General features: G+C 35.1%; 3 protein-coding genes across 3 annotated transcripts; 1 reads left to right on the top strand and 2 right to left on the bottom strand.

Annotated features, from left to right (window-relative positions):
• Nucleotides 1-1899: 1899 nt before the first annotated feature.
• LOC116304214 (uncharacterized) lies at nucleotides 1900-8093 on the top strand. The gene is made up of 6 exons (XM_031713913.2): nucleotides 1900-1972; nucleotides 3211-3464; nucleotides 4647-4767; nucleotides 5021-5110; nucleotides 6011-6148; nucleotides 6629-8093. Exons 1-6 carry the CDS (start codon nucleotides 1900-1902, stop codon nucleotides 7183-7185), a joined length of 1233 nt encoding a protein of 410 aa, XP_031569773.2. The 3' UTR covers nucleotides 7186-8093.
• Nucleotides 8094-9607: 1514 nt separating this feature from the next.
• On the bottom strand, nucleotides 9608-10785 carry LOC148905518 (adenosine receptor A3-like). Its single transcript, XM_089040109.1, has one exon. The coding sequence runs from the start codon at nucleotides 10712-10714 to the stop codon at nucleotides 9701-9703; it is 1014 nt and encodes a 337-aa protein (XP_088896235.1). The 5' UTR covers nucleotides 10715-10785; the 3' UTR covers nucleotides 9608-9700.
• Nucleotides 10786-14548: 3763 nt separating this feature from the next.
• LOC116304218 (adenosine receptor A2a-like) lies at nucleotides 14549-15598 on the bottom strand. The gene has a single exon (XM_031713917.1). It carries the CDS (start codon nucleotides 15521-15523, stop codon nucleotides 14549-14551), a length of 975 nt encoding a protein of 324 aa, XP_031569777.1. The 5' UTR covers nucleotides 15524-15598.
• Between the last annotated feature and the right edge of the window lie 409 nt (nucleotides 15599-16007).

Genomic DNA, 16007 nt, shown 5'->3' with positions numbered 1-16007 from the left:
TCTTGTACCATGGGATAACACAGACACCCTACTCTTGTACCATGGGATAACACAGACACCCTACTCTTGTACCATGGGATAACACAGACACACCTACTCTTGTGCCATGGGATAACACAGACACCCTACTCTTGTACCATGGGATAACACAGACACCCTACTCTTGTGCCATGGGATAACACAGACACCCTACTCTTGTACCATGGTATAACACAGACACCCTACTCTTGTACCATGGGATAACACAGACACCCTACTCTTGTGCCATGGTATAACACAGACACCCTACTCTTGTACCATGGAATAACACAGACACCCGGCTACCTTAGATAACTGTTATGTAAACTTGTTAAATTTGCACTCTGCGGCCTATCTTTATAAACTGATACGCCGGTTACTCTGTGTTATTCATTGTTGTGTAATTGTGGCAAAGTTCTGTTTATGAATGTGGTCATGGAACGAAAGTAGGGGTCCATTATGTTTGCGCCACCGTACCCGCATATTTCATTAAGCTTTTACATTTCCATCCAGTTATTCTGTTTTTCTTTCTGCTTGTTTGAAAACAGATTTGCTTAAATATGTTTTCCTTCTCCTTCTTCTCTTTCGCAGTTAGTTTAACATAACCTCGAGAAAGGTAGATTATCATGGATACAATATACCACAATCCATATATGGACCATAAGCTCAAGCAAATCTATTTTAATCCTGGAAAAGCTTGGTTCAGACATCCGAACATCATTACTTCATTCAATCCCTAAAGATCCTAAAGTAATACGCAGTATTTTAGTTAGTGTGAAGAAAATTCATTTAAAAAACCCTTTGAATAAGAAGCTAAAAAAAAAACAATATTATAAAAACAATTTTAAAACAATCTAAACAACTGATTGTATTGTCATCGCTACCAAATACTTTATTAATCTTTTGTTTTCCCCCCAGCTATTATGCTCATTCTTTGAAGTTAATAAAGCAGCTGTAATCTTTGGCTTAAAATGTATACAGCTAAATATATAAGTTTTATTCTACTTTGGATAGAAGAAAGATCGTTACTCTTAAAATATTCGTAAAAAGTTGTTCTCTTTTTCCTCAATCCATCTTTTTCTACTTCTCAGTTCTTCATTATGGTCTTCTTCTTCTTCTTCTTCTTCTTCTTATTCAGGGAGTCTTCTTCTATTCTTGTTTATCGTATCAGCACTCAGCGTGAAGCTGTAAATTTAACACCAACCTCTTCAAATTTAACTAGTCTTTATATTATTTACGCATTCTTTGAAAGTAATAGCAGTTGTAATCTTGGGCTGAAATGTATGTAACTAAATGTATAAGTTTTACTTGACTTGGATAGAAGAAAGATTGTTAGTCTTAAAATATTCGTGTATATAATAAAAAGTTGTTCTCTTTTTCCTCAATCCATCTTCTTCTTCTTCTTCTTCTTCTTCTTCTTCTTCTTCTTCTTCTTCTTCTTCTTCTTCTTCTTCTTCTTCTTCTTCTTCTTCTTCTTCTTCTTCTTTTCTTCTTCTTCTTCTTGTATTATTATCGTATTAGGTCTCAGCGTGAAACTGTAAATTTAATATAACTACCTCTTCAAATTTAACCGAAATTTTCTGAAAGCAAAACAACTTATAAGTTCGCAAAACAATACGCGAGTGCATGTTTAGTATATGAAATTCACAAAGGAATGCTGGTTCCCAGCCAATCCCTTGACGTTATCCATATATGGAAAAGTGTATTTTTAACCATAGAAAAGCTAAGTTCAGGAATCCAAAAATCATTTCTTCAGTCGGTGGAGAGCCTAATTCTGATTGACTATTTTCTGCATAGGATATATACAGATTGAGGGAAAAAAGATTTTACAGACTGATTCAGATCAATCACAGAGTTCGTGCCGACATCTAGTGGTGCATTATGAAGAGAAGCAAACCAACCTTTACATATTTTGTTAAACTGGGAGTCATTTTCGTTTTGTCGTCAGCTTCAGGTAAGGCTTATCATAAACTATTTGTCCAGGCACCTTGGCATAAGACCCTTTTCCGCCACGGTACGTTATTTCGTTTCTTAAAAAAAATCTAAAAGAAAAAGAAAAAGAACTGAAATAACAAATTTTACGATTTCGGCTTCCCCTATCTAGCTTCGAGCATAATGCTAGAAACACTTTAAAATATTTTTTGATTATTCAATCTGCAAAAATTAAAAATGTCATGGAATTATTAGACAAAAATTTACCTTTTTTTTCATGCCTTATGACATTAAAATAACGAAAAGAAAAACTCGCTTCTATAGTAAGTCGCTTTTCTTAAATACTATAGATTTGGTCGATAGTTAGAGTTGCAATATATTTTTGACTCTACTTTCTGTGTTCAGTAAACTCTCGTTACAGCGGACACCCTCGGACCGTCACTTGGTGTCCGTAATAACGAGCGTCTGCAATTATTTAAATTATTTACGGTCATTTCTTTGTCAGTGTTTTTGTTGGTGAATTTTCTCCTGTCCGTAATAGCAAGGTGTCCATAAGACGGGTGTCAGCAAGCCGAGAGTTGACTGTACCGATAAACATCACTTGAAATTCTATAGTGAAAAAAGTTTATGTACTAATAAAAAAGAGAATGTCCAGTTTTTAGCGCATTTAAATCATTTATAAACCATAAGTTCCTCTTTAGAATTCTAATTCAACCTCACTTAAAAGCCTAGAAAAATCTACTATCATGAAGGAGTTTATGGATCGCAAAAGTTCAAATGCCCTATATTCCTCATTAAAAAGTTGTGAAGAAACACGCCGGACATCTTAAGAAAAACTAAACACTGAATCTCCCGTCTAATAAAGCAAGCAGTTATATAATCTTCAATTGTAAGCTTCAATTTCTTAAATTTCTTTGGATAAATCTTTGTTGTTAACCGTGAATGGAGGGGCTCATGAAAAGGCGCCTCTTTATTGAAAGCAAAAAGGATTTTCTTTGAGATTGTAATGTGATTATTCAAAGAGGAACTTGTTTGGTACTGGAAACTATATAGTAAAACGTGGGGGAAAAGTTAGAAGAGGAGAAAGAAAGAAAGAAAGAAAGAAAGAAAGAAAGAAAGAAAGAAAGAAAGAAAGAAAAGGAAGGAATGAGAAGAGAAGGAAAAAAAGATGAATAGGCAGGTAAATAATTTTTTATAAATTTAAATCTCATTCAACATTCATTATTTTAATGACTTTCCTCTTTTATTTGTTTCTTGAAGTTGCGCTGGTAACGGGATGCAAAAATATATATTGGCTTCCAGAGAAGTCTGGCAGCTATCTTCGTAATCACACCATCCAGAACTTGACCGTCTCTTCACAGTCCATGTGTAGAATCATGTGTTATCTCAGTAACTCTTGTTTATCTTGCAACTTTCATGAGAGTACTAGCGCGTGTGAGATCAATGATTCCGATGAATTCCAGCATCCTGAAGATTTGATCCCCAAGCATGGCTATATCTACACAGGCTCCGAGGTAACTATATATTATATATTTAAAAGTCACACAATGTTTTGGACCTCTTTGGTTTTCTGTTATCATTTCTTCGAGCTAAGGATTTGCAAAGAGGGGGGTAGGGTGGGGGACTGCGGGGTAAAAGTATCCGGTATGCTCAGGTATTTTTTCATAATGTCACTTAAAGATGTTTTATTTGCTTTGCATTTGCTATTTGCTATATTTGCTTTAAGCATTGTCTCTGGGGATTCCTTATTGGTCAGAGTTGTAGTGACTTACAATGCGAGCGAAAAATGTTTAGTTTCCGAAGAGAAAAATGTCATAATCACTGAGACAAAGTTGAAATTAAGCTATCATGCGCTCTTCATAGGTGAATTAAACATCAAACTTAATTAATAAAAAAATGTAAAAGGACATCGAAGAAGATCAAATCAGGATGGTTTTCAGTATACGAACAAGCTAAAAACAGCGAAGACGCCAGGAAAGTTAATGTATAAAATAGCGTTAAAAAATAGCGAAGAACCTACAGTGAAGACAGTGTGAAAAACCATTTATCGTAGCGTTTTCCATAGTAAACAAAGTTTAAGTTCAAGTTATTAAGAAGATGATGAACAAGACGAGTATTTTGTTTCAAACGCGAATCAAAACAAACTATTTGCACGCAAATGTACTAAGGCGCTTAAATGATTTTTCACATTTTAAAATATGTTTAGCTTGCCAAAAACGGTATGTCACTTTCTGCAAAAGTCCATCGAGAAAAGGTGAATTGATAACTGTAAAAAGTCAATTTGACTATCAAAACTCAACGTTTAGGTATTTTATCATAACTTGTCAACTCTAAAGTCCCCAACAGACAATAGAAATACAATCGCAATATCGGCCAAGTACAAAAATCGAATCAAATTTAGTATTTGAGTATTCAAACCCAAAAAAAATTTTTTTTACCTGCTTGAAGGACATTTTACGTGCTTTTTTCCCCCTCTAGATACTCTCAGTTCGGCGTATTTGTGCCTTCATGTTTAATTCTTCTATTCCGAGCAGCTCGACTGTTTTCAGCTATCTTAAAACCTCTTCATTTAACTGCCTGCCTGCCTGCCTGCCTGCCTGCCTGCCTGCCTGCCTGCCTGCCTGCCTGCCTGCCTGCCTGCCTGCCTGCCTGCCTTCATGTCTCTCCATCTCATTAACTCTTTCTCTTTTTATCAGAATGGTTGTCAAAGCAATCCGTGTCCTAGCAACAGCACTGGTTGCCAAGCAGACTTCACCTTAGAAGGAGGATACAACTGTTTGTGTCCTAGTGGCTTCACAGGTCCCAGCTGCAATACAGGTTGGTAATCCTTTGCCAAAAAAGGCTTTACATCATCACGTGCCGGCGACCATAATACAGCTTGGGCTGCCTGTGGTTAGATGGCAGAACTAAAATAAGCAAGGGACAAGGAGCGAGCTCAGAAGAATGCTGGACCTGAGTTTAATATCTCTTTAAACGGTGAAAATTTTAAGTTACGGGCGTGAACTGTAAATTGAAATGTGAAAGTAGAATATATGTTCTTATTTATCCATTCCATTTGCAATAATTGCAGATGTTGACGAGTGTACCTCTGGGACCCATAACTGTTCAAAATCCAGCAAGTGTGAGAACACTAGAGGGTCTTTCCAGTGTTTGGCTATACGTAAGTATATCTTAAGTTAGACAAGAAACTTAAAAAAAAAGAGATGCCAACCATTAATTGGAATCAATGAAAATATAAAACTCATGAATTATTGTGTCACTGTTAACAAGCAAGTATTAGCAACGTTATTTTCCCCCAAGTGGTAAACTGCAAACTTGTGATTTCAAGAGGACAAGTGACGCCTCAATTTTGCAAATTTTCTCCATTCTGATTGGCCCTTTGCAGCTAAGCAATCACGTGCTGATTAATTCACTGAGAGCAAATGAATGAACATCTTAATTCCCATGGGTGAAATTTACTGGACTGCAAACAAACTTTCTACAACCTGTTTCGAGAGATCGCAATAAAACTACATTTCGTAACACACTGGACACACATGTTTTCATTCAGTTCTTTACAAGTAGCTAAAAAGAATCACCAATGTAATATAAAAACAAAAATTTTGGAGTCCAGTACAGACACGTGACCGTTAACTGCAAAGGGCCTATTGGCTTATATTTTTTCTCAGATTATCCGGCTTATTAAACGTGAAAAAAACTCAACAAAATTGATGATAAATCAGAAAAATCTAAAGTATATACTTAGCAATTCTACATTATGGTCGATTTGTTCAATAAAAACTTTAATTATTATAAGTGAAAGTGTAATCGACTGAATATTTGACTGAATATTACAGCTCAATTTGGAGGACAAAACAATAGGTTTCCAATTTTCAGGAGATTGACATTCTTTTGTTTTATCCTGCAAAATGAGCTGCATTCCGACATCACAAGCAAGGGGTCTATAGACCTGAAGCAAATAAACCAGAAAGAAATAAACAACAACTTTCTTTGATAGTTTTTCTTGCTTAACCAGAGTCCAGATTTTCAAACTCACAATTATCATGATATTTTTATATAGGAACCAAAGAAAACCCCGCCACGTCATGCTTGAATATCTTGGAAGCTGGCCACTCCATTGGCACTGGCGAGTATTGGATCGATCCAGCTAACACAGGAACCCCAATCCCGGCTTATTGCGACATGACGACTGACGGAGGTATGTTTGGACTATACAGGTTATCTCGGGGAATGTGCACAAAGGATTGTTGTAGTTGATCAGGTTGTCCTAGTTTCAGTTGTTTATCGGCGAACAAAGATAATTTCAAGTAAAAAAAATTGGAAAATAGAGTTTAAATTTATCGTATTACATAGCTTAAGAGAAAAGAGAGAAAGAAAGAAAGAAAGAAAGAAAGAAAGGAAGAAAGAAAGAAAAAAAGAAAGAAATAGAGAATACCTCAAGTCTCGAGAAGTGGCTATTCAAAGGGCTCCGTGGAATATTCGTTAGATCCAATGAACAATGGAAAACCGATCAAAGTTCTTTGCGACATGACAACCGATAGAGGTGACCGATGGCGAGATATTGCGGAGAGGGTATCTTGTGACATCTTACTTGGTTTCTAGTCTTAAAATTATCCTATAGGACATAGATGCAAATTAAGCATTTGTTTTTAAAAAAAATATTAATTTCGACTTTCAGGTGGTTGGACTGTGGTCACGAAGTTAGTCCAGCCAAGCAACACTATATTGCCTGCACACCAGCCATCAACCTGTGAGGTCATCAAAGAATACAACAGAACAGACGTGAACGTCTTGCCTATGGGAGCCGCCATGTTGGATATCAAGAACAAGATGGGATTCAACCAGATTCATTTCTATTGTCGCAAGGTATCTGTCGGTAGAGTAGTGAGCATCATGACCAAAAACAACACCGCTGGACATGAGGTAGTAAAGTTCTTTACAAACGCAGGTGTAGCCTCAGTACGCCCTGCGGCTTGTGGTTCGTTTGATACACTGCCTGACGACACGTCAATCCTTAGCGGAAAATGCAGTGAATGGGGTGATACTCCGGCCAATGAGTGGGGAGCATCATGCTGTATGGGTCCCATGAGACTACCTGCTCTGGCTTGTCACACAAGTCGATCACACGGTTTCGAATTTTTCAAATATTATTCGTGCGACAATGAAGTTCCGGATCGCTCTAGTAATGCAGTGCTACCCGATGTGAATGACACGTGGCGAATATCTGTGCGCTGATTACATATTATTTGATCTATCAATATTACTGCCACTAGGGATAAGCAAAACATCCATAATTTCGGTCAAACGTCACAGTCAGCACAGAAAATTACAGTAAAACTATTCCAGAAAAAAAGTACAGACAAAGCTAAAGAAAATTCCATTTTATCGCATATTTCGATACCTTTATCTCTTAATGCACTTTGCATTTCCAGCTTGGTAAGCTACATGGGAACATTTAAAAAAAATCTTCAACAACCTTTTTTGAAATGGCTGTTACAATAATCTCTTGCATTTACCAATGTTTACTATTACCATTAATATTGCTTTTAATATGCTAATATACCCATTGAAAATACCACCAACTTCTTCTCCTGATCACGAAGAAATAGTGGCATTTAAAAACAATTATAAGGATACAGTAAAAACCCGCATAAAAGAACAAGCGGGTTAAGAACACCCAGCCTGAATTTGGGCGTTTTAAGTACCATGTAAATAAGAACACAATCAGCCTGAAATATCAAAAAGTGTTCTTAAAAAACAAAAATCACTATTAAATGCCTCCTCATCAGTACTCATGTATACACTGATGGGGGGAGAGTTTAGATTACAGTGTTACTAGTAGCAGACTCCAAGCCTGACCTGACAATAATTATTTTTCTACTGTTTTGATACAGTTATTATTGCAGTCAAGATTTTTTTAATAACATTTTTGAACTTACACATTGATATCATCTACATGTATTGGTAGTGTGGCTATATATAGCAATACTGTTATATATTTTAGAAACATTTATTTTAAGAACACCTTAAGAACACCTTCAGGCTGATTTTTCAGTAAACACCCGTTAAATAAGAACAAAATCAGCCTCAACTCCAAAAATGGGTGTTCTTTTATGCGGGTTTTTACTGTATCTTATTTAAGTCTCAGCAGGAATTAAATCATTTTATATAGTGTAATTCTTTTATTAACATAGTATGTATTTTAGATTTTACATATTTAATTACATAATCTTTTGATATATATATCTTATTCTTAGATTTTTACAACATTTAGGGTTTGGGTTAGCTTTAAAGTGCCTATCAACCATTCTGACAATATTCAGAGTATAAATTCTACATGGTGTAAGATGTTGAATAACGCTAAAAATATATATATAGTTTTTAAACTATAACTTAAAAGTGTAACTTCTTGAAGTCTTAAAGGTATGAGAAGTAATCATTTAATATACAAAACACTACTGGTACAGATAAATGAAATTTGAAATACGTCATTGTTTTCCCCATTGCTCTTATAGAAATGATTGCAAATTAGTTTTCCCATAGAAGCCGGTGTTTCGAATTACGAGGAACAACAAATGACCATAAATGCCTCCTCATACGTCACAGCATTAGCATATGACATGGAAAAGCCTTCATAACTTCAAGAAGCCGCACTCAAACTCAAACTCAAGTCAATCCAATGGGTTTTGATAGCTTAAGGTGCCTCGGTATTTCCAAATGGCCGAATGGCTTATGTCGATTTTGGACTCATAACTTTTGCGCCCTTTAAGCAATTGCCATAAAACTTTACCAACATCTAAATCAATCATTTAGTTATAATATGGTATATTCTGATTGCATTTCAGGTTAATAATTTGTAAGATGTAAGCGATTAAGCAGCACTGTTTTCACAAAAACTCGATTTTGCGAAAAATCTGTCCGTTTTATTTCGACGAAAATTTTGGGATCCTTTTAGATAAACATGACACACAACCTGGCCAAGTTTAAAGAAATTCCTTGGCGCTGAAATACCGCTACAGAAAGCTCACCTAAATTCACCATTATGATAATCTTTTAAAGTTGTGAACTAAATAGTCTTTGACTAAACATGCTTGAAAGCCATAGTTTTTAAAAAGTAACGGCAATTTAACATATATCCAAATGTCATACCGCGACTGCCAACAGGCTGACAGTTTCAAAATATTTTAGAGTAAAGTTAATGTAATAAAAAGCCCAAATACCTGCTTAGGTCCAAGAAGTTGCGTTTTCTTCAATTTCTTCGTGGTTATCCAGAATTGTTCAGTCATAATTTGCCCACATAAATTTCAAGGTATAGTACTGTGATGAATTACCATCGAATTTAGCTGCTGTTTATCGCTTTGAATAAGATAAATAACGTATTGGGTCGAACACTGTTCCGTGTCGAAGCTCAGTCGAAGCTCTTTGCTGATTAGTTGTTGAATACGAAATGAGCATAAGGTGTAAAATATGTCAATAATTCACACGCTTGTTAGGGGGGTGTTTGAGACGGTCTTAATTTCATGCATAGCATCCAAAATAATTTTTTTTCTATATTGTTTCTGAGACACCCCCTAACAAGCAATTCATGTGGGCAAATTATGACTGAACAATTCTGGATAACCACGAAGAAATTGAAGAAAAAGCAACTTCTTGGACGTAAGCAGGTATTTGAGCTTTTTATTACATTAACGTTAGTTTAAAATACTTTGAAACTGAAAAAAAAAAATAAAGCCGAACAGCTGTATCAGTTTCAAACTTCAGTAGTTCGTCTTCCCTCTGAAGCAAGGTCGTTAAATTTACCAACGTAACCTCGATAAAAAGACATACGAAATAGACTAACGATAGCGTTACGAAAATCTTTTTTAAAAAGTCCATAGAAGAACACGTTAATGGCAGAGTTTAAATGAAGAATTAAGAAAGAAACCTTGCTTAAAGTGGCATCGATAGAAGGCACACCTATAACATATCTTAACCATGCACGATAAATAAGAACTAGATATGAGATAACAAAGAATCCAATGATGCCCCCGAGGAGTCGAATCATCCTGTTGTTTTTCTTGTATCTCTCTGTTTCTTTACTAAGGTGGTAGTTGTGTTGAAGCTGATTTGTTTGTCTTTTAATCCGAGATTGGTGAAGTCGGACGAAGTACAGTATACGGACGTAGGCCACTGGGAGAGCAATACATGGAAAGGCAATAAAGGATAACAATAAGAATATATGGTAGCTCTTTGCGATCGTTCCTTTGCTCTGTACACACATATGGATGATAAAATCGCCGAGCGAAAACACAAAAGCCAACATCCAAGCAGTTGCTATCGTTCTAACCACGTTTTTCTTCTTTTTCAAGAATATATGTTTTATGGGATGAATGATAAACACGTAACGGTCCAATGTCAAGGAACATAGATTCGTCATTGAAGCATATAAAAAAAAGTCATGAGCAAAGTTTACAAAATGGTTCTCGTTGGGACGATGACGGTATAAAACTTCGAATACAAAATGTAAAGGGAATAAAACCGCTCCAACACAAAAATCCGCAACGGCTAGCGACAGGACGAACCAATTTTGCGTTTTCCGTAGAGATGATTGCTTTAGGATGAGCAGAATCACGAGGAGATTTCCAAGTACGGTTATAGCAGCTATTGCTCCTCGTATCCACCAGAAACAAGACTGCCCCTCGCGTGAACCAGCTTGAAAATGAGAAAAATTGGAAAGATTTGCCATTCTGTGTCCCGTCCCGTTGGATGGAAGAGAACGTACCATCCACTCATTGATAACTACACTTGCCGACTAAAACATATGCTATAGAAATGACAAAGCAATACTCTTTTAAACTTAGTGCTATAACATGTTTGTATTCTTCTTAAACAAATAATAAACTCACTTCCGATTGGCTACTGACAACATCATTATCTTAGTGTTCTGAATTGCGAATAAATTTAAACATATTAACAAAGCACTTGTTTTTTCATTTGTCTTCTGCTGTACTAAACACAAAGGCTCCAAAACATGAACAGAACACCATACATCACTCACACTCAAGGACTTTAAATTAAAAATATAATCATTTTAGTAATAAGTTATTCCTTCATTTACTACTTTAATAACCTTTTCTCCGAAACAGAGAAGAGTATATCCGATCATTTCAAGCTGTCATATTATTCATCGGTGTTTATTTTACGACAGATGTGCGTCCTAAAATCCACTATACCCGCAACTTTTAATAGAAAATTGAATGAGTAATTTCATATATATTTTAAAAAGACAGTTTATTGGAGTATTTGGCGATAACGAGGGTAATGTATTACAGGATATAATCCATAACTGAAAGTGTGGTAGAAAATAGCATTTTATTCTCTAGGAAGGACGACTGCCCAAAACGTCAAAAAAACGTGCTTCCTTTTCTTGCGTTTATTTCCGGCTTGATGTTAATGGCTTAGCACTTCTTATCCTGCAGCGATAAAAGAAGGAATCTTCCTAGAGACGTTATCATATTGCGTCATGATAGGGAATTTGGATTGGATCTCAATGGACAGGTTAAAAAATATGTTTCCCTTAATTGTGGACTCACTAGGCGTAGTCCACAACGAGGGAGTCCACAACATATTTTGATGGCTAGATGAAGAAAAAATTAAGTGGTAAATAAGAGGACCACGGAAAACTAGAGAAAATTGCCCTATTTCACTGCTTGTTTACGTGGGGGATAGAATCGCCAAATCTAATAGAAAATTCAACAAACCTTGCTCCTAGCGAAACAGTTTAATCTAAAATGGCCTGGTTTTTAGATATAGAATGTGTTAATATGTACTAAAAAATATTCTGAAAGTTTGCTGGCTATTCTACTTCTCTTCGTGGATTGATACGGGTTTTAGAACAATTGTCGGTGAATTTGGGTTGATTTGACCCCCTCCGACGACCATGATCCTTTGCGTTTAAGCAATAGATTGTTTTGGTGTGACGTCATAGTGAAATAGGGCAATTGGTTGATTGTTATACATATAATGATTCGATATATACCTTTTGAAGAGCACCTTTTTTTGTCATCAATTCATTATGAGATGTATTAAGCAGATTCCGAGTATTATCGACTGATGATCGAATGTACTAAAAAGATGTTTTTCATCCCACGTCTTCACCGAACTACTTAGCCTTCGTAATATTTAAAATACCAACTAGAGGGTCTGTTTTGGAGGGTCCATATGTCAGTCACTAGTAGTTAACATTTCGATTGTTTGTCAGTTGCGAGTTAAAATTTACAGGCTTATTTGTCAGTTGTCAAAAAACTCCACATCCAAACGGCCTCATATCAAATGATCGATTGATGGTTCTCGGATGGTTTTCGGACAAGGACTTAAAACCGTACGTAGTCCCCGTATGTCTTCACTATATAACCTGTATAATGCGGACATAAAAGATCCACGTACTGAAGACGCTGGTGACGACCATCTTCAGTGCACGTGCTAAACACAAGAGGGCCACAAGTTAATCAGTTACCAAAATTACTGTCACGTGTTATCCTTATTAAATAATGTCTTCAATCAATCAATCAATCAATCTTATCTTTCTTCAAACTCCTGACAACTTTTCCATTTTTTAATAACTTGAACAATTATAAAAATATTGATATTTTTATTTTCAAAACCTTATATTAAAAACTTATCAATCATCTGAAAAAGATGCTCATAACATATGAGATAACATACACTGATCATATACAAGACACACTTTTTGACGTCATAACAGGGAAGCTAACGTCAATACATTATCAATATTACTCCATAAGAGAAGTGATGTTTTAATAAGACGATATTAGAGATAGATTATCTTATCTGCTATCATAATATCCTTAATATAGAAGGCACTACTGGCTTTTCAGTGAGTTAAAACATATTCTTTTTTCTGTTTAGTTCTTTCCTTTAATTTTTACGCGGAAGGCGTTATTGTTTACCGTGCACGTTCAGCCTTCCGCTTTATGAAGTATGCTCATTTTGAGTCTTGACTTGAAAAGATTTCGTAAAGTGGTTGAATGCTAGTCGAAAATAAAAGTAATCACATTGGCTTTTTATGGAAAAGACTTATGCTCTTTTGTCATACATTTCTTACAACAAGGACACTCCGGAACCATAGACACGTCCATTTTTTCCTTCAGATTATTATTTTTTACTGAACTTTATATTGAAACCCTCTAAAATGAAGCATTTAGTTCAAATACACTGAGTAATCGAAATAAATATCATTTCCAATCGATTTGCTTAACATAAATATAAAGAAAATCGTTTAATCTTAAAATATCAAAACCTAAAACTGAAGTTGGAAGACTAACTTTTAAGCACAGAGCTGCAGTTGCATGGAACTCTCTCCCGGATCACATTAAGGGAGCTTCTAGTGTATCATGTTTTAGAAACAAACTAAAGAAAAAAAAACCCTAGATTCTATATCTTATATTAAGGAATCATGCATGACTGACGGGTGAAAATGAGGATTTTGTCTACTTTTGAATTATAATTTTTGCTTGTATATTTATTTATTTATCTTAATATTACAAATATATATATATATTAATTTATTTATTATCTATATTCTATTATTGAATATTTTTATTATATATATATATATATAATATTATATTATATAATTTTATGACTAGAATTTCATTTATGTGTGTTTTGTAATAATTTAGCTGTCAATTTTATATTTATGTTTGTATATTTAGATTATGCAGGTCCACATCAGGACTCTCTTGTCTTGCGTATTTTTTATGACCTGCTTTATCAAATAAACGATATGTGTATGTGTATGTGTGAAGATATAATTTACAGTATGCTTTTAAAATGGCGACAAAATGTTAAAAATGCTCACGCTTCGAGTGTCCTATTTATTTTTCTCCTTTTTCTTTTCCCCCGTTTTCCTTTGTCTTTTTTTTTTTTTTTTTTTTTTTTTCGTTTAATCTGTCTCTTTCTTTTCCTTTTTATTAATCTTTGATCGCAATCATGAATATCAGATTCAGTCCTTATTCATCTTCCGTCCCAATGACTATCTACAGGTATGACCTTTATACAGTCAATGTCATTAACGTTGTCCACCAAAAATAGACATTTACACATTTACACACAAAGTGAGCCTGAACTATAAATGTAAAATTAAACTCGTGAATCAAAAATCCAGAATGCCCCGACCATTTAGTGAGGATTTAAGAGGGAGAATTGTACTTCAGCGTTTGTTTTATGCCAGAACGTTCGAGGAAACACGTGGTATTTCTTTTAGTTTAAATGTGTAAATGTCTAAATGTGTAAATGTCTTTTTTCGGTGGACAACGTTAATGACATTGACTGTATATTGAATAGAAAACATATGTTGAATATTAATACGATGAAGTTAATAAGAAATTTTTTTTAGCGTCATACAATGAATAAAAAATTTCCATCAGATACGTTTTACTCTTTCTTCTCGGAGACTTCAGCTTAAATTGTTTGCCGAACGGTGAAATATGATAATCCAACGGCGATATCTCTTGATATTCATACATTCTTCTTGATATTCATCGATAAAACACAGATGCAACTTTATTAGCATATATCAGGAAGTGAATGTCAATATTCACAATTTGGTAGTCTTTTTCTCAGCAGAAAAAAACGACCGAGACGGATCTTTACCCCTGGAAAATAGCTCACAAAACATTTTCCAAATTTCGGCGCGAAAATCTTTTTTAAAAAGACCATAGAAAAACACATTAACGGCGGAATTTGCATAGAGAAGCAGAAAAGATATTTTACTTAGTAAAGATGTGTTTGTAGCTTCGTTTAGATCGATATACTTAAGCCAAACACGGCTGATATCAACTAAGTATGAAAGTACAAAAAATCCAATGACTCCACCAAGAACACGTATCATGGTTTTATTCTTTTTATATCTTTCTTTCACTCTTCTTGTTGGATAATTGTGCTTCAACTGGCTCTTTTGTTTCTTTATCTGTTCTCGTTGGCGTCGGGCAAAATATATGATATGAAGATAGGCCAACGTCAAAGCCACACAAGGGACTATTTCTAAGAATATCAGTAAAAACATAATATAGTATCTCTTTATGAGTGCGTCTTTGACAAAAAGATTCAACAACAGGAATATTAAAGGAAATAAAAACGCGATAAACCAGGCTGTTAGTATCAACTTGATCACGTTATATTTCTTTTTCAAGTAGACGTGTTTTAAAGGATACATTATTGACAAGTACCGGTTTAAAGTCAAGACACAAAGGTTTGTCATGGAGGCTTTGAGGAGAAAGTAATCCACTACATTGACAAAGTAGTTCGATGTTGGACGGTTTTGGAAAACGACTTCGAATACCAAGCGTAATGGAAATACTACAGCTCCAACTAGAAAATCAGCCACGGCCAGGGAGAGTACGAACCAATTAGGTGTTGTACGAAGAGATGAACGGGTTAGGATTAGAAAAATAACCAAGAGGTTTCCGAGGACCGATGTTACAGCAGACACGCCGTGAAACCACCAATACCAAGGCAGCCCTTCTTTTAAAATTTCTCTATTCGTAACGTTTGAATTCTCAGCCATTAGCATTCTGTCTTTTGCAAAGTATGCTATTGAGCCATGGGCATCACGTTACATGGATATTTTCGGTAATGATTTGGGAAGTATACTGATACTGTAGGGTTTTCTAGAAATTATAGTTTCCTTTGCAACTGACTAATTTTTATTTAAATTTGGTTAACCTCATACATCAAACTGCACGTCCTCATTGGTTAACTTTAATCACATGATGGGTATCTTAGGACAATACGGAAGCTATCAATAAACCTGTCCAGTGCAAGTAACATTGGAGAAACTCGACTCAAGGTGTGATTATGGAAATCTTTTACTTTCTGCATTTGCTGAAGAAAAAAGAGAAGTAACGGTTCCCTCGGGGGAAAAAATCTATTAACAAATGGTCATCTACGATTTCAAGCTCAAGCAAATTCTCAAAAACACGGTTTTTGAATATTTTCCGAAAATAATGACTATCTAGGCGATAAAAACATAAGTGGATCAGTACAGTTAATTCAAT

This window comes from Actinia tenebrosa, unplaced genomic scaffold, assembly GCF_029948245.1.
Source record: "Actinia tenebrosa isolate PJP-AT-01 unplaced genomic scaffold, QUT_ActTen_1.0 PGA_scaffold7__59_contigs__length_16204524, whole genome shotgun sequence".
Lineage (NCBI taxonomy): Eukaryota > Metazoa > Cnidaria > Anthozoa > Actiniaria > Actiniidae > Actinia > Actinia tenebrosa.
The sequence above is the reverse complement of the archived record's forward strand: the minus strand, read 5'-3'. Positions and strand labels throughout refer to the sequence as shown.

Bases quoted from the DNA above. Each gene is read 5' to 3' on its own strand.
- LOC116304214 (XM_031713913.2), top strand. From the start codon at position 1,900: ATGAAGAGAAGCAAACCAACCTTTACATATTTTGTTAAACTGGGAGTC. The intron at 3,465-4,646 runs GTAACTATATAT...TCTTTTTATCAG, and splicing joins ATATCTACACAGGCTCCGAG to AATGGTTGTCAAAGCAATCC. The intron at 4,768-5,020 runs GTTGGTAATCCT...CAATAATTGCAG, and splicing joins AGGTCCCAGCTGCAATACAG to ATGTTGACGAGTGTACCTCT.
- LOC148905518 (XM_089040109.1), bottom strand. From the start codon at position 10,714: ATGGTACGTTCTCTTCCATCCAACGGGACGGGACACAGAATGGCAAAT.
- LOC116304218 (XM_031713917.1), bottom strand. From the start codon at position 15,523: ATGCTAATGGCTGAGAATTCAAACGTTACGAATAGAGAAATTTTAAAA.